The following is a 20,829-nucleotide window of genomic DNA, read 5'->3' as shown; positions in this document are numbered from 1 at the left end:
TTGCCTCCCGTGTGAAGACTCACAATCCAGAATTGTCCTTGTTACCTTTATTTTCCTTGGGAATGTAGATGGAGATAACACTTCATTGCCAGATTTCAAATTGACTCTAGGAGATATGTTAAATTTGTGGTTGCCCATCACCACATGCTGAAAAGATTCTCAGTGAATTCAAGTACTCAGGCATAATCTTGAGATTAAAATGCAAGGGGTTCAGTCAGTTTCTCCCCCAATTACTTAATTGTTTTGCTGAATCAGGAGAAGTATGAATATAATCTGATAATCATTTGACTGCTACCTTCAAAACAACAACTTTGTACATCAGCTAATGCAAGCAACCAGCCACTTCAGCTAAATGGAGGATGGTTTAAGTGTATTTGATTTACTATGATCAGCCTGTACAACATTTTTAATAATCTATTAGATCCTGCAATGTGGTAATTAAACATTCTTTACTGGCTAGTTATATGTTGTCAAGTTTGTAAGTCAAGCACTGTTAAAAACAGGAAGTTACTTTCAACACCAAGACAAGAGTCAATAATTCACACTTCATTTACAGGGAAGTTTATAGTACAGTAGCGCCAGTACAGGGACTTTCAGACCTTAGACCCTGTTTCACACCCAGTGTGGAAATGATTTGCAGGTATTGTTCATCTGTCATTGGCTCAGATGCTCAGTCCCTGCAGAACAAAGGCAGATCAAGAAATAAGCACTAAGAAAACTATAAAACTAAAATACAAATCCCAAATCACTGCCTTTCCTAAACTGAGCAAACTTCAAAATGATGACTAAGGGACTTTTTAAAAAGGTATTTAGGCACCTAATGATTCAGACAGCTAACTTTAGGTATTTAGGTATCTATATTAAAATAAATATGGCCTTATGTTCCTTCCTTTTATTGTCAGAGAATTCAAGACTGAAATCCAGTTGCCTATACCAAAACTTATTCTCCTATACATTTTTAGTGACAGATCTGTACTTAAGTTTATAGTAATCATGAAACTAGAGTCTTCTACAAAACAAATCCTATTTGAGGGTGCATAGCTTTGTATCTTTTAAATGTAGGTTGAACTGGCATGTATTTAATAATGGAAATAACCTGAAGAAGTTAAACAAAACTTGCATGAAGTACAATCCAATTTAAAGTCTGAGTAAGATTTAGGTATTTCCAATAGCTGTCATTTCACTGTGACTCAGTTACTTAAATTTTGTTGTAATATACTTATAGCTTTCTAAAGTACTTCACTAAGATCAAAACTTCACATAACTACACAAAAAAGGGTCAAAGTTAATTTCTTTTTTACTGTCATTTAAGAACTCATAGCTTTGTACACCTGCAGGGTATATTTGAAATTAAAATTTGTTTACAAAAAGTCTTTACTGTACATTAACTAGTCTCTGTGTAACATAACTTCATAAGACCATTATCTTTTGCATCCAATGTAATTTATGAAACTCAATGCATTTTGCTACTTGCGATTCTTCTAGTTTTTGTAAGGGTAGGGAAGTCACTGAACACTAATTGGGGCCTATTAATTACTTGAGCAAGCATTCCACAGATATCTCTATGGTCCAAAATACCAGAACTGTTGGCACAAGTTAAATAAATTAACAATTTAAACAGATATAACTGGGTGGTTTTGTAAAAAGAATCTTTTATATAGATTACATACCATTTCATGCTTCGCAAGTTTTGCTGCTGTAAAAATCCCTAACATTTATACAAATACATTTGGATTCTTAGGTCTCACAGTGTGCGCATTATATCAAACAGCAGCAAAAAAATTCTGTACTGCTAAAAGCAGTTACACCTGCTTGTGCCTTTAGAATACTAGCTACATTTAAAAAAAATGTCCAGATAATCAGTGCATCATCACTGAAGTAGAAACATATAAAAATTCTAATAAAAGTAGCTGTGTGTGCAGCAAAGAATGAAGTTCATAGCTTTAGGATACTACATAATAAAAAATGCATGAAGACTCATATATAAACAGAATACAATCAGAATAGATTAGGCAACTACACATTTGGATTTCTGAAAAAAATCCAGAAACTTCAGAAAGATTTGCAGACAAGCCAGCATTACATAGGACTCTAAAGGCACATTTCAGGTAGCACAATGATTCTGTTAAGATCAACTGTTTATACACGCACGCACACACACACACACCTTAATGGTTAACTCTCATTCCCCTGCCCCAAAAGCAATTTTGTTATCTTAAAAAAGGGATGAGAAGTATGTTTTCAGCAATGTTATCACTGGTCAGATAAATTGGTCAGTCCAAAAATAGTAAGTAGTATTTTCCTCATGTTGATATGGATTCTGTGCACTACTGCAATCCACGAAAAAAACGGGGGAGGAGGGGCAGGATTAGTAAAGGCTGAATTGTTGTATTAATTAACATTTACTCATCAGATCCCACTGATCTCTTCTGTACCCTTTTGCGGGGCAACCGCCTTGGTGAAGCTTTATCTGAAGGAGAAAAGGAGACAAAATGACTTAAACTGCTGCAAATAGTACATCCGATTAAAAGGGCACATGTATTCTTATGTTTTTCCTGAATAGAATGGAAATTGCTATTTGGCTTTCCAGTACACTGCTATGCAGGAGGCAGATTTGAGATGAAAGAGAAACTTACTTGATTGTTTTTGAACATGCTATTAGCATAGTATTTAAAACCTATTATTTAACTTCAGGGCATACAAGTCTTCATGTTCTTTGACATGTACCTCACAGGACTGATTATTATTTGTTTGTAAAAAAACAAAATAAATGCTAAAATACATTTAATGAAAGGTGCTTTGCATTCAAAACATTAATCTGTACATAGCTAAAAGGATTACATGCTCTATTGGTTCCTTTAGAAGCCATGCCAAAACCCCTACACTTACCTTCCGTTAATTAAACGCCTCCAGCAATTTGCATATTATTTTCTATCATCCTATCAACTGCTAGAGAGTAATGCTTTACCATCTAACAGCTGGAATCAAGTATTCCTTTAATGGTTTGAGGTAACCACATCAGAATTCAGTGGGGCAAAAGAGATATTAGCCATGATGGTTTTAAATCCCATGACTCTAGGAATCATTGAAGCCTTACAATACTATAAAATAATCATTTGATGTTTAATCCTGGTAGTTTACAAAACTGATTATGGCAGGCCTACAACTGTCCTTTGCTCTAGGGATGCTTTTTGTGCAACAAAAACAGAGCAGAAGAATTTTCAGTCCTTGTACAAGACAAGTGCAGCTATTCATGGAGGGGGGCAATATCTAGATCATTGGTGCCTTTATAGATCTAACCGTTTTTACAAATGCTTGTTAGGTTAAGACACTTCAAATATGGGTCAGTGTCTTCAACAGTCTTACTACTGAAAGTGTACAGAGATTCCCAGACAAAAAAAAACTTTATTCTACCTTTTGAAAGCTGTAAATATACAACTTTTAAAAAAGTCTTAAATCTTTTACATAAACATCTGAAAGCCAGGAAGTTCAAGGTTATTTCAGCATCAAGTCACTAATTAACACAACCAAAATATAAAATCATGCCTAAATTTGAACCCCTGGCTCCAGAGAGTATTTTATGCCTTGCTGTTTAGACCCCTATCAATCTCTCCATTTTACTCTAAAATCTTCTGTTGCTAATTTATGCACCTTTTCATATTTCTGATATACATTCCCTCTACAGTCTTCTATACCACTACCTCCCCCCCAAAAAGACCTATGGAAAGAAACAGGTAGGATACAGGAAGGGACCCAATAGTTTTGTAGCATTTTACAATTATGATGCAAAACCAGTTCTCAGACCTTTACCAGGTAAGAAAATACTATTCCCATTTTTATTGAAAGGGAAACAGGCACAGGAAGTTTAAGTAGTCTGCCCACAATCACAGCAACTCAGTATCAGCCTAAGGATTATAAACTAGGTCTCAATAGCATCCATGCCTAATCCAGCAGACCAGCATCCCTCCTGAGTCATATAACCGTCAATTTTCTAATGGTTACTCTTACACTTCACGCCACATTATCTAAGGCCACAGATCCATAGCCACTATCACTTCCATCAGCTTGCACAACTAATTTCATACAGTAGGTGCAGACTGTGGTACTCTTGGATGCTGCTCCAGTACTCACCTACCTTTCTCCCTATCCAAGTTTTCTCCCAGTCCTCATCATGAGTAGTCCCACACCATAAGATAGATTTGTAAAGTTTCACAGATTTGACTAACAGTGTGCAAAATTCTACATGCAAGAAATATTATGGCATATGCAGTTATTTGTACTAAAAGTGAACTAACTGTATTTAAAATGAGATCTGACTTTTTTCCTTGTTACATATACATAATTTTTGCTCTTTTCACTCAAAAAAACCCACAAAAAACCCCACACAAAACTTCTCACAATTGCAGCCTTCATCTATGCAGTAATATGAGGGGAATAAAACACCGTGCACTTTTAAACTAGATTACCAAAACAGAGTCATAGATCCTCCTTTAGTTTTAGTATTCTTGTATCTATTAGATGTTGCAAAACATTGTTTACCTGCAACATCCAAGGTCTGTAATCTTACTAGGGCTGTTGATTAATCACACTTAAATCACGCGATTATCTCAAAAAATTAATCGTGATTAATCGTCGTTTTAATCACACTGTTAATAGAATACCAACTGAAATTTATTAAATATTTTTGGATTTTTTCTACATTTTCAAATATATTGAATTACAACATAGAATACAACATGTACAGTGCTCACTTTACATTATTTTTATTACAAATATTTCACTGTAAAAATAATAGTATTTTTCAATTCACCTCATACACATACTGTCATGCAATCTCTTTATTGTGAAAGTGCAATTTACAAATGTGAATTTTTTTGTTACATAACTACACTCAAAAACAAAACAATGTAAAACTTCAGAGTCTACAAGTCCACTCCATCCTACTTGTTCAGCCAATCGGTAACACAATCAAGTTTGTTTACGTTTACGGGAGACAATACAGCCAACTTCCTATTTACAATATCACCTGAAAGTGAGAACAGGTGTTCACATTGCTCTTTTGTAGACAGCACTGCACAGTATTTATGTGCCAGATATGCTAAACATTAATATGCCCCTTCATGCTTTGGCCACCATTCCAGAAGACATGTTTCCATGCTGATGATGCTTGTTAAAAAAAAATGTGTTAATTAAATTCTGACTGAACTACTTGGGGGGACAATTGTACGTCCCCTGCTCTGTATTACCCGCATTCTGCCCTATATTTCATGTTATAGCAGTCTCAGGATGATGACCTAGCACATGTAGTTCATTTTAAGAACACTTTCACTGCAGATTTGACAAAACGCAAAGGTGGTACCAATGTGAGATTTCTAAAGATAGTTACAGCACTCAACTCAAGCTTTAAGAATGTGAAGTGCCTTCCAAAGTCTGAGAGGGACAAGATGTAGAGCATTTTTTCAGAAGTCTTAAAAGATCAATATTCCGATGCGGAAACTACAGAACCTGAACCACTGAAACTGAAAATCAACTTTCTGCTGGTGGTATCCGACTCAGATAATGAAAATGAACATGTGTTGGTCTGCACTGATTTGGATTGTTATCCAACAGAACCTGTCATCAGCATGGATGCACATCCCCTAGAATGGTGGTTGCAGCACCAAGGGACGCATGAATCTTTCGCGCATCAGGCACCTAAATATCTTGCGACACCGGCTACAACACTGCCATGTTAATGCCTTTTCTTACTTTCAGGTGACACTGTAAACAAGAAGCGAGCAGCATTATCTTTTGAAAATATAAACAAACTTGTCTGAGTGACTGGCTGAACTAGAAGTATGACTGAGTGGACTTGCAGGCTCTAAAGTTTTACATTGTGTACAAAAAAATAACTGCATTCAAAAATAAAACAATTCTACATTTGTCAGTTCAACTTTCATGAAAAAGGGATTGCACTACAGTACTTTTATGAGGTGAATTGAAAAATACCATTTTGTTTTTTACAGTGCAAATATTTGTAATAAAAAATATAAAGTGAGCACTGCACACATTGTATTCTGTGTTGTAATTGAAATCAATATATTTGAAAATGTAGAAAACATCCAAAAATATTTAAATGGTATTCTATTATTGTTCGCGCGATTAACTTTTTTAATCGTGCAATTAATCGCGATTAACTTTTTAAATCGTGCAATTAATCGCGATTAACTTTTTAAATCGTGCAATTAATCGCGATTAACTTTTTAATCGCTTGACACCCCTAAATCTTACCAGTGCTCTCATGCTATTACAATGACTCCCACATGCAGTGATGAATTAGAATTTTTATCAAAGTCCAGTTAGTGTAGATGCATAGTAAAAGCCCCCCAGTTACTATAAAGCACTGTCAAAGTTTAAATGCCTCACCTCTTCTACTCTGCACTGAAGCCACAGGAAAGCGAAACAGAAAAAACAGCAAAAGAGAAGTTAGAAATATCCACAAGCATTCTAACAGCCTAAGAAAAATCAGATACTGAATTTGGGTTTAGCATTCTTAACTGAAGTTAGTGATATTTAGGACTCCAATACAACTACACAACCTTAGTCTTAATGTTTTGTGTTTGATAAGTACAAGATCATACACTTTGATGATCATTTGATAGTCTTAAATGGGTTCATTCTAGAGACTGAAAACTCATGGGGGGGGGAGGGGTGAATGTCTTATTCCACTAGGACTTCTCAGTAGGACCACTTCAGATTTCTGTGATCAAACTTTGGTTGGAGGGTCAGCAGTGCTGAAGGCCAGTCTATGAAAGAATGGGTAAGAAAAAATTTTTTTTTATATAGATCACTTCTGCCATGTAACACCTATTTTGGACTTCGCTTCTAGCGAACCAGTGAGATGGAATCTAATGAAAATGACTAGCAGACAGGAAGAAAAGTTTGTGGTGGCTGCTACTGTTAGCTCTACAAAAGTCTGTTTAGAGTCTACCTTTAAAAACAGCTTACTATTTAAAATAGCTAATTACGGTGTAATACGCAAAAGTTATTTCAAAAAGGTGCATATGCTTAAGATACTTCTAGACTGAACCTGTTTCATGAAGCAGATGGCTTAAGAATCTGGTAAAAAATATTTAACAGTTTGATAAAACAAGTGAATCATGCCCCAGCTGTGAAAGGCTTACTACTTACTGATCTGATTTAAAGTTTCTTGAGGAATCCAGCTCATGTCAACGTCATTTTGATTTGATGTGCCCATCTCTACTTTCTGTGCTGGTCTCTTTCTCTGGAAGAGTTTGAGGCAAGAATATGTTTATCTCACACCAAGAGATGTGAACAGATTTGCCTTCCATAAGGAAGCTTTATGTAGTACAAATGTCAGGGTATTAAACCTAAATAAGAAATTCTTGTATTTAGTAAAAGCCAACTGTCATTAAGCACACACAAAATACAACTTTAAGCTTGTGAACAGTTACAGTGTCAAGCTCTCCTTGTAGCCTAACTTTAGCAAACTGGACACCTTAAGTAATTTGTCAGAACTCTAATAAGGTGTTAGATCTTAAGCTTTTTAAATTCTTATTATTCTCATTCCATGTGGCAGGAATTGTATCTAGATTCCCATACAGCTCCATACATATCAATGATCCAGTACAGTATTAAATAATTACCAACAAAAAAGCAGAAATCTACAAAACACTACTCTTATCTCCAGTGTACTTGTGATCTATCATTTTGAAAAAAAATTTAGGATTTTTCCCTAATAGCATTCTATTATTACTCTTTGAAATCAACACCCTTGTGGTACCTGGATCGTTGAATTACACTTTCACTAGATGTACTACTTGGCCAAATCAGTATGACGACAAACCACTAGTTGTAATATTATGATAGTGTTCAATACTCAGGCCTATCATGCTAAGGAAATACAAACATGTAGGAATACATGATCCCAGCCCCAAAGGTTACAATATAAAGTTAAGACAGGGCATTAAAAGTTGACATAACAGGAGGAAATGAGGAAGGACTTCAATGAGGTTGTAAACAGTATGTGAAAATGTAGTTTTGTAGCTGCACACTCCTGCCATTTGGATAACACCAGAGCCTTTTACTCCACAAGGCTGACCATTGCTATGGTGGAAGAAGGTAAGCAAAGGCACAGTGGTAGACAAGCAACTCATCAGCATAACTTTTTAAAGTTACAAAACAGCTCAGACATTTCTGTTCAAAGGCTAGGAGGAATTCTAGTATCAACCTGTTTCTCTTCAATTTCACTGATCAAAGTTAAATTTTCATGAGTTCTTTTGTGCCATAATAGGCCACAAAAGGTGTATTACTCTGACTGGAAGCTAACGCTTCAGCATCAACAGAATACCATATATATGATAAGTGCATGTACATAATTGCTTACTTACTTTCCTAGATTCTAGTAATTGATGTAGACCAACAATGACAAGTAGGCCAAGTCCTGCCAGGAACACGTACATGAAGATTCTTATTTGGTAAGAGGGAGAGAGGAGGGGGAAAAGAGAAAAAAAAAGTAGGGTCATCTTCAGTTTGAAGTCTAATCCGTTGTTTAAAACAAAATGAGAATTGCAGAAATTTTATCGGGCCCCTGGAGTGCCTCTGCACAGTGTGTGGTTTGACAAGCACTTTTTTTTTTTTTTTTAAATAAGTTTTATGAGGTCTCTCTCCCATCTCTTTCAGGAGAAAGAAAGAAGCTTAATACAAAGTACTGTGAAATACAGAGTAAACCAAATAGAGTTGTTTGGCTCTGATAAGTTACAGTAATCTTAACTTTTACTTGAAAAAACAGGGCAAATTTTCATACAAAAGTGCCATTTGGCAGTCTTCAACAAATATATATTTAGCTGACATTTCTCCACGTTCACATTTGCTAAAGTTAACATGACATACCAAATTCTAAAATGGGGTGTGTGTAAGAGAATGAATAAATGTGACTGCTAATTTACTAATCAGTTACAAAAGTTATGAGACCACATTACATAATCACCTCTGTAGTATACACCACCTCAACGCACATGTTGCAAGGATACCCTGAAATCTTTACTGGTGATGGAGCATCCTAAAAAGTGGATATCTAAATTAGAACTTATGGAGGGAGTGTTCTACAGCCTGTACATTTCCTAGACTAAGTGGATAGCTGAATTCTTTTTCCATAGATTCCAATTATAGTTTACATCTCATTCAGTATTTAAGAGGTTAGGTTCCCTTATTATGAATAGTAGATCATCCTCCAAGGTCTTAAACTAACCAATTTTACAAGCTGAAGCTGACAAGAAGTTCTAAATCTATGAACCATAAAAATAATTGTGCCAAGTATCAGAGGGGTAGCCGTGTTAGCCTGTATCCACAAAAACAACAAGGAGTCCAGTGGCACCTTAAACACTAACAAGTTTATTTGCACCTGAAGAAGTGGGTTTTTTACCCATGAAAGCTTATACCCAAATAAATCTGTTAGTCTTTAAGGTGCCACCAGAATCCTTGTTGTTTTCATAAAAGTCACTGCAGAAAGAGCTTAACAATCAGAATCATCAAAAGAGACATTTTCAATAAGCTTTTGGAAATTTATTTGCGAAGCAGGCAAATTCTGGTACAGTCATCTGTAAATGCTTGTTATCTTCTTCAAAAGGGTGATGTAGGTGCTTTAGAAAATTCCACACAAAATATTTTAAGGTACATTTAACAAGTAGTGAGAGCACCATCTCATTTCCTTTCTTTCAACAATTTAGTTAAATGCTCATAATGAATGCCTCTAATCCACAGATGAAGTAAAGCAGCTAGAAGTTTCCCCAGAAGAAACTGCAAGCTACTTCCAGGGACAAGTAATTCTGTTTTCATAGCAATTGACTTTTAGCCTCTTTGCATTTCCCCAAAATTGTGATGAAGGCATATGTTAACTAGGAATTAGACTCACAATTCACATGTTGCCACCTGAAAAGAACCCCTCAGATTGCAACTTGAACTAATTTAAAACAGTGCCTCAGTACAGTGAAATGGTATACCACAGGTACTTCAGCCTTCAAAATGTGGACCGCATCTCAATACCCTGAGCCATCTGTGTCACCCTTACTCCCTACGAATAATTTTATTTAGGAATACAGCCTCAGACTGAGGCTATTCCTGCAAATACCAATAGGCCACACTTACACTCAGGACTTGGATATCAAACAGAAAAGTTATGAAAGCTATCCTATCTGAAATAGTAATATTATACAAATTATGTACAGAATTTTTCTGAACTCTGAGAAACTGCACATCCAATCAGTTTTATTTCACATTAAACAAGAATGCACAGCCTCTATTTCCTCTCCCGAATGCTCTACCATCACCAGGCCATACAGGATTTCCAGCATCCCATGAAATGAGGACAAAAGCATTTTTAACTGGCCACATATAGAAGTACATTACTGCTGATGTACTACCAACAAAAGCAAGTTCAAATTTCTCTTACGTTTCTCCATCCAATCCATCTTCTTTTTCAATAATTGTAACAGTTTGATTGAAGACAGCATCTTGGAACACATTGCCCTGCAATAATTATGATTAATTTTTAAAACCGTTTAACTTCTCGTAATTGTAATGCCTTCCAAGGAAATGTGATGAGATTCTAAAAACCTCTGCTGAGGACAAACTACTATGTGGAGAGCAGAGGAACCGATTAGCTCACAACAAAAAGGTAAGTCATATAGCTATGGAAGAATACACTGCAAGGGGTTCTGAAATGAGCTAGCCGAAGACTTGAAGAGCAATACCTTTGGTAAGTATGTAGAATACAAAAAAAATCTTACATAAGAACATGTGATAGTGTCCATGGCTTTAGCATAAATGCTATTACCAATTTCATGTCATTCTGTAGTGTGATAGAGATGTTCTATTGAGCACTGAGGATCTTATTACATTGTTCACTGGAGGGAACTTTCAAAGGTGCAAGAAGCTGTTATATGTTTAACTCCTCTGAAAGTAAACGGGAGCCAAGCACCTAACTCCCATTAGTGCCTTTGATAAATCTTCTAAAAAGCTAATGACAACACTTGCCAGCATTGGTCACATTAACTCAAATTCATGGGACTACACAAATCTCACCCAGTGAGTTTACAAGATCTCTCAGGAGAAAGTCAAGTTTTTCTGTAAAGACAGAGCACCATTCACTATCCTTAAGTGCTATAATATCCCTAGCTACTGTAAGTTCAAGTGTAATTTTATAGCACACAAAACATGTACAGATCTACAATCAAATACATATCCATAACAGAAAAAATAAGTTGGTCTAAGCATTTAATGGTATCTACACAGATACTAGGTGTTTTTTAAAACACTATCAACTGGATTAGCCTTTTCCTTCCTGCCCCCAATTCCACTTTAATTTGAAGGAGTAAAAGTAATTTCAAAACCGTCTTACATTTAAGTCTTTGTAGTTCAGATTTATAACCAGTCCAAAGGGACGACCACCCATAGGCTCCGCAGGGATGAATGAGTACTCAAATGTGGCCTGTCTTTGTGGTGGAACCACTGTGTTCAGAGGAAGAGCTGTGAAATTCTGGATGAAAAACTGATAGTCTTGAGGGTACCGGAAAGAGGCATCAAGAGACTCAATAATAAAATCCTCTGTACCCTTGTTGGTGAAGCCTACCAGGAACTTTACAATGTTGTTTGCTGGAAAGTCTAGAACATAATATCTTAAGGTTAGAAAAGTTTGTATACGCCATGCCAGCGTTAAAGTGCACAAAAATGCCAGTTTAAACTCAGCCCCCCCAAAAAAACTGTATAGTGCTTTATTAGGGCTTCAGCATTGTTTTATGCATGTGTAATGACATTTAAAACTAGCGACCAGTCAGCAACAGCCAAACATTTGATAGATTGCTACAGGACTTGTGCACACCTTACCTTCTCCTTTCACAAACAAGATAGTTGTATCAGCGCTAGGTGAGGCTTTAGGTTCTCCCGATAAATCTTCTTCCTCTTTTTCTTCTATCTAAGACAAGAGAATTTTTTGAAAAACCTATAATAAACAGTGAAGCAAAGAATGTGCACATTTTATGAGAATCCTATACATTAAGTGTAATGGAAGTATTTTGTTTTGTCCCACTAATTTTGTTACAGGATGCCTCATAACATTTACAGCTGCTGCTGATGCAGAACTATTCTGATGTGACAGACTGCCAACTCTCTGCTGTTTGCTTCTCTTTGACCCTGAGCTGCTAGTTCTCCAGCCCTGTAAACGGCTGCTGAGAGTTAAATACAGCAGGATTACCATATTCATAGGCTCTAGAGTACAAGAGGTGCTTAGAGTTGGTAATCTAAAATCGTGGAATCTAGTTTCCCCTAGTTATGTGGTTGTTCTCTATTTTTTAAAAAAGAGCATGGTCTAAGCCAAGGGCTGTTTTGTCCTTCTCATCTAGTTACTTTATAATGAAGTGAAAACCAAGAACAAGGCATCCTCCTTGTAAATAATTGTTTATGCAATATAAAATTGTGTTAAATGTAAACGTATTAAGAAGATTTTCAAGTAACTACTTAAATAGCCAAAATATAGTTCCCTGTTTACTAACCAAGATAAGTGTATAAGTTTGTATAGTCTCTGCATTATTTGATGACATGACTAAACATAAAGCAGTTCAGTAATTTGACACTTTAGTAGTCAACCGTTACAGGGAAAATAATCTCAACTGATGTCTTGACAAACACCTTTCAATTCTACCTAAAGGATAAGGCTTCTGATCACAAAGCTACAGGGGAGTGTCACTGTTTAAATGAACAGTCTAAAAATAACTTCAAAAATTCAAGCAAGTTTCCATACCCACTCCAAGATGGTGTCAGTTGCTTATTAAAAACAAAGATCTTACAGAATATAGCTTAGACAATAGAAAGTAATTTTTGCTGAAGATAAAAATCTTTGTTTAAAGACTATTTCAGCTTCATTTTAAGATGTTAATGGTACAAAAGTTGTATTGTGTTTGAACTCAGGTTCTGGAGTCCCTTTAATTGTTCTTTGAGTCCACATTCTGGTCAGGCTTCATTTTCTCATCCCTATATTATAATAGTATGACTGTCCGTCCATCTCTAAATAAGAGGACAGACTTTTGAAACAAGGCATCCTATGTCTTGTAAAAATTTTGGTCGTGATTTGCTATTCATCTAGGAATTCTTAAGGGCAGCAGCTATTTATAATAAAGGTGTTTCTAGCCTGGTAAGGGTATTACCAATGCTACAATCCTTGAAATGAGGTGCATCTCACATTATAATATTGTTTTCTACTTGTAAAACTCTGTAGATATTTTGTGAAATACTGTTAATCACATAAAAGTTAGTACGTGAAGGTTACTTTTAACCGAGTTCTGTCAATTCGTTGGTCAAGGTTAGGCTTCAATTAAGCTTACATTCTAATGTTTATTCTTGGACCAAATATTTTTTTGAAGAAAATCAAGCACACAGGAAATTTTTAGAGTTTTCACTACTTTATTCATCCCTAGGAGTTCAAAAATTTACCTCTCTCTTAATTTTTGGGTTAGTAAGGGAATAAAGACATCTCATGCTTCAATGCAAAGCCACATCTTGTGTTATTTCAAGACCAGTCCTATACTGTTTGAAAACCGTATTTAACAATTTTCAACTTACTACTAGAGATGGCTAAATAGACAATGTACACTGAATGTATTCCATTAATTCCACCAATATTTAATTCCTGCTGAATAGTATCCAACTGCTCTTAAGCTGGTCATGTAGTATGGAAGGGCATCAAATAAATTTGATGAAAACCAGTAAAATGCATCAAATGTATTTATCAAGCAGTAATCTAGTAATTCTTTTCCTTTATTTTATATAAAAATTCTCACACATCCTTCTCTTTTTTCATATTCTCTCCTTTTTCCTTTATTTTCCCATTCCCACACCCCAAGTTTTCATTTTAATTTCTTAGCATTAATGTGCATGAGTTGATGTCAAGAGATTAGCCTCCACCAGGTATTTAACAGCTGAATGTTAAATATGCCAGAGGTGACTAGTAACACTACATAAATCATATCACATCAAGATTTTGAAATACTTGCTTCAAAAAGGAAAGTGATATTTCTGGTGGCACGACAAATGTACCTTGGTGATTTTATTTCAGACTGTAGATGTAATTAATAGAAGCAAAAATATGCCTGAAAACTAGACTTCAAACATTATTGCAGGGCTTAAGTGAGACTTCAAAGAGACAATATGACAAACCAAATTTACACTGAAGAAATACCATTATCTTTTTAAAGTGAATGCTGAAGTGGGAAAAAGCATGAATTGTGCAATTTCACTTGGTGTTCTCTTTTTAAGATGCTGTTAAGCACAGTGTTCCAATTACTATTTAGTTGTTCCTCTTATATCCTTCCTAGTTGCCCAAATTGAAAATATTTCTAAGGTCCTTAATTATATTTTTCTTTAGCCACTTTAAAGAAATTAAATATGGACTACTAAAAGTGATATACCTAATCCATCTAACCTCTAACTTAAAGAAGCCGTTTAATCTAATGCTTTGAAACAAAAATCTATGCACATCTACCAAGTCTGTGGGTTCATCTTCTTCAACTTCAGCTTCATCGTCTTCATCTTCAACTACCGTATCTTCGACTGCTTCTTCATCCTCTGTAGCATCTTGGGCTGCAACTAGTGAACTTGAACCTAGTAACAAAACAAGATGGAAATACCATAAGTCATTTTCTGTAAGTGTGGTTGACTAACGGGACGTTGGGATCATACTTCAGTTTTCCAAGACTTACATTTACTGGTAGGAGATATAGCTTGAGGCTTTAGTTGCAAAATATTATGCAGAAGTTTTGGTCTGTATAAGCAGAAACTGCTATCAGTTTGGAAACTTCAGTTTCTATTGAATACGGTTTTAAAATTTAGTAATTTATGTACCAGCAATTTCAAAACAAATTAAAGCTTTGGTGCACACAACTGCAGAGAAAAAAAGAGAAAATAAGGTTTGTCAAGGTGTTTGCCATATGGTACTAGGAAGTAACCAAGCTGCTTCTTAGACTCCTGATTTTACCATGAATGTCTCATTATTGTAAGTTTATAACATTTGGTGTAGCTGATATGAAAGCGTTCTTTATTCCTAAGTAATCCACTAAATCTTAAACCTACATTTATACAACAGGAAGTTGAAAAATCAGATGCTAATTTATTTAGTAATAGTTAGAAATAATAAAACCATGCTATTTTATGTACATTGAGGAATCCGACTGTTTGGATTGCTTTCATTCATGTAGTTCAACAATTCAGGTCAGAATCTGGACCTGAGAGATCTTTAAAAGGCAGAAATAAATGCACCATTTTACATGTACATTCAGCTGAACCAGAGGTTCTCAAACTGTGGTCCGCAAGCTCCATTCACATGGTCCGTGGATAGTTCCCTCTAAGGTGCATGTCTGGGTGGCCACACACAACAAAATAAAGGGCGACCCACCTAATTAGTAGAGCTGCACAGGCATGGCTCCACTAATTAGGTGTCTGGACCCTGGAGAAGACACACATGTAAAGTGAGGTGGTGGCCTTGGGGGGGAATAGGGTGCAGGTGGGAGGGGACAGTGGGGTGAGAAGAGGGAGTTGGGAGGGAGTGGGGGGGGAATTTGGGATGTGCAAGGCTGCGGCGGCCAGAAAAAGAGGCAACTTTCCCCAGCTCCAGAGAGATGGCCCTCCTTCCCAGCCCCAGGTCAAGGGCTGCTGCGACAGGGGAGAGAGGGCATATCCATCGCATTAGAAAGGTAAGACTACTGATATTAAAATGAGTTGTGTGCTTTTATTTGTAGAACAAAAAAAATAAAGGTTTTTTTTTTAAATACAGTACTTTTATCCAAAGCAAACAGTTAGCTAATGATACAAACAACATTTGGAAACATCATTAAGTGGTCCGCCAAGACCCTATGCAATTTTCAAGTGGTCCACAAAAAAAAAAGTTTGAGAACCACTGAGCTAAACTAACTGGATGCTCCAGTGCTCATTTCCTATCCCTTGCTATGTGTTATATTGCAGTATTTTGGCTCAAGATGGGAAAATGTCTGAAATTAGAACTAAATGGAATCAAACATCTAAGCCCTTCTCATTTTCAGTTTTAATTTTTTCTTAAATTTCCCTGGAACTTTATTTATTGTTTATTCAAAAATTAAAATGGTGAAAATTGATAAAATATGAAAACAAAAAGCAGCAGGCAAGAGATGGGAGAAAGGGTGTTCAGTGCTCATGGGAGCCAGGGTACTCATGACATACTGGTTGAGTGGTCTTTGGTGCTGGAGCCTGGCTCCCTGCCACTCCTGCTTCCCCCCGCCCCCGTACAGAGGAAGAGAATGGGAATGCACTGAAGGGCTGAGGTCAGGAGGGGAGTGGAAGGCTGCACCCCATGAGTACTAACACTCTCCAGCGGGGGGTAAGGGGAGTTCTGTGCAGGCGCTCTCGGCTACTGGGACCTGGCTCCTGCCCATCTCATTCTCCAGGATACAGAGTCCCGTCCATTTCGCCTACTGGGCAGAGAACCCTCCTGACCTGGCCCTTCATCACAGCCCTATCCATTTCCTCACAGGATCCCTGCCAGCCTCTTCAGCATGCCTGGGCAGAGGAGGGTAATTGTCAGTTGGAGGCTGCTGCGCCTGCACGTTGGGGGAAATGAGATGAGCAGGGAGCCTAGAGCTGCCCCCCTGACCCCATCTGCTTCCTCAGTGAGAGTCCTGGGACCCCCTTCCCCACCCACAAATAATCAAAAAATGGGGGGGGGGTGGAGAAGAGGAGTAAAATCCAGATACTAGCTTCTTCAAAATCTTGGGGGGGGGGGGGCCACACGCAATAAATACTAAGGCAAGGGCCTTGCTAATATATCATATAGTATATATCAAATTATAGCAAAGGATACAATTTAAGGACCTAAGAAAGTTCACTTTAGCAGGTCAAAATGATCAGAATGCTATAGTGGATTTATAACTAAAGGCATCTTGTGCTATTTTTCCACACCTGCTCTGAAATTCTTCCCCACCACAAATATCAACACTCACATCAATAATTGGTCTGGATCAATTTTCCTTTAATTCAAAGTCATTAGGCGTTTCATTTCAGAGTAGCAGCTGTGTTAGTCTGTATCCGCAAAAAGAAAAGGAATACTTGTGGCACCTTAGAGACTAAAAAATTTGAGCATAAGCTTTCGTGAGCTACAGCTCACTTCATCGATGTTTTATCACATTCATGATATATGAGCACCTATAAAATTAGCTCAAATCCTCATTTGTAAAAGTGAGTCCTGACACACATTTAAAATATGTAGGCCCATACTGACGAAGTTTGAAGACTACACATTTAATCCCCAATCATATGGCTCATGCAAAGCTCCCCACCAGAAACAGAACTGCATGTGTGCACAACCAACCATTTAAATGCTCAAGAACAAGAAAAATAAGACCACATTACTTGACCATATTACATATGTAATATTACATATTACAACTTGACCATATTACATTTCCTATTGAGTGGCATGGTTTCAAACATTAAGAGTTCTCATGTTTAAGAACATGCATACCTATGCACAACATAGCCACACCTTTTACAATAAAGTGTACTTTAATTTCCTGACAAGCATTCAGAGGTCCAATTCTACAAACATGCATATGAATAACTCAACCTATGTGCATGAAGATCCACTGTTCTAAGCCCTGTGATCTTAAAGACAGCCAACTTAACCCCATTTGTCTGAATTAATTTACCTGTTATTGTTACACCTAAAATTACTTTAACTGAAGAGAAAGGATATCCCTATTTACTTCATGCATTTGACAGCAATTCATGTGCAGCTTTACTATGTCCCCTGTGGGCCCAAAACCTGAGTGACGCCTGGAGGCATCAACCTACCTACAAATAAATAGGAAAGATATTGTTTTAAAATATAGTAGAATGGGAATGTAAATCCAAAAAAATTGTCAGGGAGGTCAAGGGTAGATACAGTACCTGGAGCTATTCAACTCATTTTAGATTAACAGATTTCCAATTCATAGTGACCTTTCACTGTTACAGAAACAAAATTAATTCCCCTGCTTTCTCTTCCTCATTCTACCCTCAAAAATAGAGGAAAAATCCAAAGTTATCAAGTTTAGGGAACTTGTAAGCAAAAGAGCAGCTTTGCACAGTACAGAGGGCACTTACTCCCAAATAAACCAGGAGCAATTCTCCTCTTCTGGACCGGAGAAAAATCTGAATTTAGTGTGGCACTACAGCAGTCTCAATCAGATTGATTTGAGCATAAGTTTTCATGAGCTACAGCTCACAAAAGCTTATGCTCAAATAAATTGGTTAGTCTCTAAGGTGCCACAAGTACTCCTTTTCTTTTTGCGAATACAGACTAACTCGGCTGCTACTCTGAAACCTGTCAATCAGATTGCTTATTATACCCCTGCGGTCGGCATCTCTCATTGGCTAGTTTAGGCAGCTTCCCGCCGAGCCTACTGGCTTAGCAGATTGCAGTCTATGGTGTCTATTTCTCCTCATCCATTATACAGGAGCCTAGGCATCAAATTCAGGCTTCTCAGATTGAAGTGTAATTCCTGTGATTTTCTAAGTGCCTAAAAATTAGGTGTCACAAAGTTCAGCCTCACAATTACTAAATCCTTTTGTGGATCTGTAAAATTCAAATTTTATGTTTAGCAATTTGTAGAAAGACTTTCTGAAACTTTTCAAGTTTACTGCTTAGCCACAACTAATTGAAATAATTTCAGCCCCTAGAAGATTTCAGAAAGTTAAGAGTTTGTGAATACTGGATTTATAATTAAAGTCCTGACATGACCTTAATTATAACCAGTGCCTGCTCTGTTATTTTATAACTCACTACATAAACGTGTTTTCTAAACAACACACTAATCTGTGATCCCTTCAATGGATTTCAGAAGGAATGATGATGTGGCAATAGTAGAAAAAGAGTTGCTTTTTTGTGGGAAGAGGAACACATGATACATGATGCAGTGCCCAGGAAGAAAAGCGTGCAAGTACAGCGTTGCCCTTCAACCCTCTTACAACTTAATATTATCAGCAATTTTCAAGGCTAAATCAGATAAAATTACGGTGTAAACAGACATGAGTGTTTTATTATTTGAAGGACACTTTGGGGAAGGGAAAAAAAGAAGCCTGGCGGCCAACGCATTATCCTGCCGTTTTAAAGTATGCACTCATCAATTTGTATAGCGAGTCCAGAAAAAGATCCTTACAGCCATTTCATGCACTCCCTGCTGTAATTTAGCAGCCTCTCTGCTTAGTCACACGGTCGAGTTTCGTTACTGGCTGCCTTGACATGATGCTCTTCCCCCCACCCCCCGCGCCCCAGAAGCGAAGGGGCCTGCCAGCAAGTTACTGCTCACTGCAGCAGTACAAACGGTGGCCCCGACGTGTCAGGTCCCTGGCCCCGAGGCTGGCGGTCTGGGCTCGTGACACCTGCCAACGGAAAACCACCGACCCCCGAGCCCCGGCTCGTCCGGCTGCCCAGCCCTGCAGCGCGTCGCGTGTGGCCGCGGGTGCCCCGGAGGCACCGGGGAGCGCAGCACACGTCCGGGAGGACGCCCCCGAGCCGGGAGCGTTTCGCATGCAGGGGCCGGTCGCCGGAGTGGGGAGACCAGTGACACGTCAGCCTCGCGGACAACGAGCCGCTCAACCTCCCCGCCCGCTTCTGGAAGGGGAGCTCCCCGCGCCCCCCGGCCGGCCGCCGCTGAGCGCAGGGGAAGGCGCCGCCCTTGCCGCCGGCATGTCCAGCATGCCCAGCAACAGAGCCCGGCACCAGGAAGGCAGGACCTGGCCGTCCCCAAACTGGACAGGGGGATCCCGGGCCCACCCCTCGCCCCGACGCTCCATGACCGGATACCTAGCCTCTCCACCCACCCGGGGAAGCCCAGGCCCAGCCCCTCACGCGCTCGCCCGCTCCAGGAAGCGGTTAACGTTTCCCGTTCGAATTTCAAATATCAACGTCTCGCCGAACACGAGCGCGCGCGTTCTCACCCAGGCCGCCGCGACCTCCGCCGAGCAGCAGGGCGGCGGGAAAGCCCAACAACACGAGCAATAGCAGCTGGGTCGGGGATCTCATCGTAGCAGCTACCTAGCGCCCTCCACCACTGCTGCTCTTGCCCAAATGGCGATCACCATCGCCTCCATCCGGGAACCTGGCGCCCTCACGCCACGCACGCTCTCCAACCCCGCCCCCGAACCGCAGAGGACGTGGCTCCGTTGAGGAAGCGGGAGGGGATCACGTGACTTAGCAACACGTACGCTTTCTTCTGGCCCTTAGGGCGCATGCCCAAAAATTCAAACGCATATGTGCTGCGGGAGCGGTCTCGTTTCCCAGTCCTCTAGTGCGCGCAGGCAAGGTCATAGAATCATAGAATATCAGGGTTGGAAGGGACCCCAGAAGGTCATCTAGTCCAACCCCCTGCTCGAAGCAGGACCAATTCCCAGTTAAATCATCCCAGCCAGGGCTTTGTCAAGCCTGACCTTAAAAACCTCTAAGGAAGGAGATTCTACCACCTCCCTAGGTAACCCATTCCAGTGCTTCACCACCCTCCTAGTGAAAAAGTTTTTCCTAATATCCAACCTAAACCTCCCCCACTGCAACTTGAGACCATTACTCCTCGTTCTGTCATCTGCTACCATTGAGAACAGTCTAGAGCCATCCTCTTTGGAACCCCCTTTCAGGTAGTTGAAAGCAGCTATCAAATCCCCCCTCATTCTTCTCTTCCGTAGACTAAACAATCCCAGCTCCCTCAGCCTCTCCTCATAAGTCATGTGTTCCAGTCCCCTAATAATTTTTGTTGCCCTTCGCTGGACTCTCTCCAATTT

General features: G+C 38.7%; 1 protein-coding gene across 2 annotated transcripts; it reads right to left on the bottom strand.

The window, feature by feature from the left end:
- Positions 1–545: 545 nt before the first annotated feature.
- SSR1 (signal sequence receptor subunit 1) lies at positions 546–20,194 on the bottom strand. Of its 2 annotated transcripts, XM_084619203.1 has the most exons (9): positions 19,996–20,194; positions 14,534–14,652; positions 11,884–11,971; positions 11,399–11,661; positions 10,451–10,527; positions 8,391–8,469; positions 7,171–7,264; positions 2,407–2,470; positions 546–677 (listed from the first exon to the last, which is right to left on the bottom strand). In XM_084619203.1, the coding sequence occupies exons 1-9, from the start codon at positions 20,078–20,080 to the stop codon at positions 671–673; spliced, it is 876 nt and encodes a 291-aa protein (XP_084475329.1). In that variant the 5' UTR covers positions 20,081–20,194; the 3' UTR covers positions 546–670. The 2 variants fall into 2 exon arrangements, with proteins under 2 accessions (XP_084475329.1, XP_084475330.1); XM_084619204.1 differs by lacking the exon at positions 546–677 and having other exon boundaries at positions 1,461–2,470; positions 19,996–20,193.
- Positions 20,195–20,829: the final 635 nt, after the last annotated feature.

The sequence above is a fragment of the Lepidochelys olivacea genome (genome assembly GCF_965140295.1).
Source record: "Lepidochelys olivacea isolate rLepOli2 genome assembly, chromosome: 2".
Classification (NCBI taxonomy): domain Eukaryota; kingdom Metazoa; phylum Chordata; order Testudines; family Cheloniidae; genus Lepidochelys; species Lepidochelys olivacea.
Note: the sequence above shows the minus strand (reverse complement) of the source record. Positions and strands in the feature narration are given on the sequence as shown.

What these genes read in the sequence shown, in the direction of transcription:
- SSR1 (XM_084619203.1), bottom strand. Translation starts at nt 20,080, where the DNA reads ATGAGATCCCCGACCCAGCTGCTATTGCTCGTGTTGTTGGGCTTTCCC. An exon ending in CGGAGGTCGCGGCGGCCTGG is followed by an intron (nt 14,653 to 19,995) that starts GTGAGAACGCGC and finishes TTTTGTTACTAG; the next exon opens with GTTCAAGTTCACTAGTTGCA. An exon ending in AATTACTAGAATCTAGGAAA is followed by an intron (nt 7,265 to 8,390) that starts GTAAGTAAGCAA and finishes AAACTCTTCCAG; the next exon opens with AGAAAGAGACCAGCACAGAA.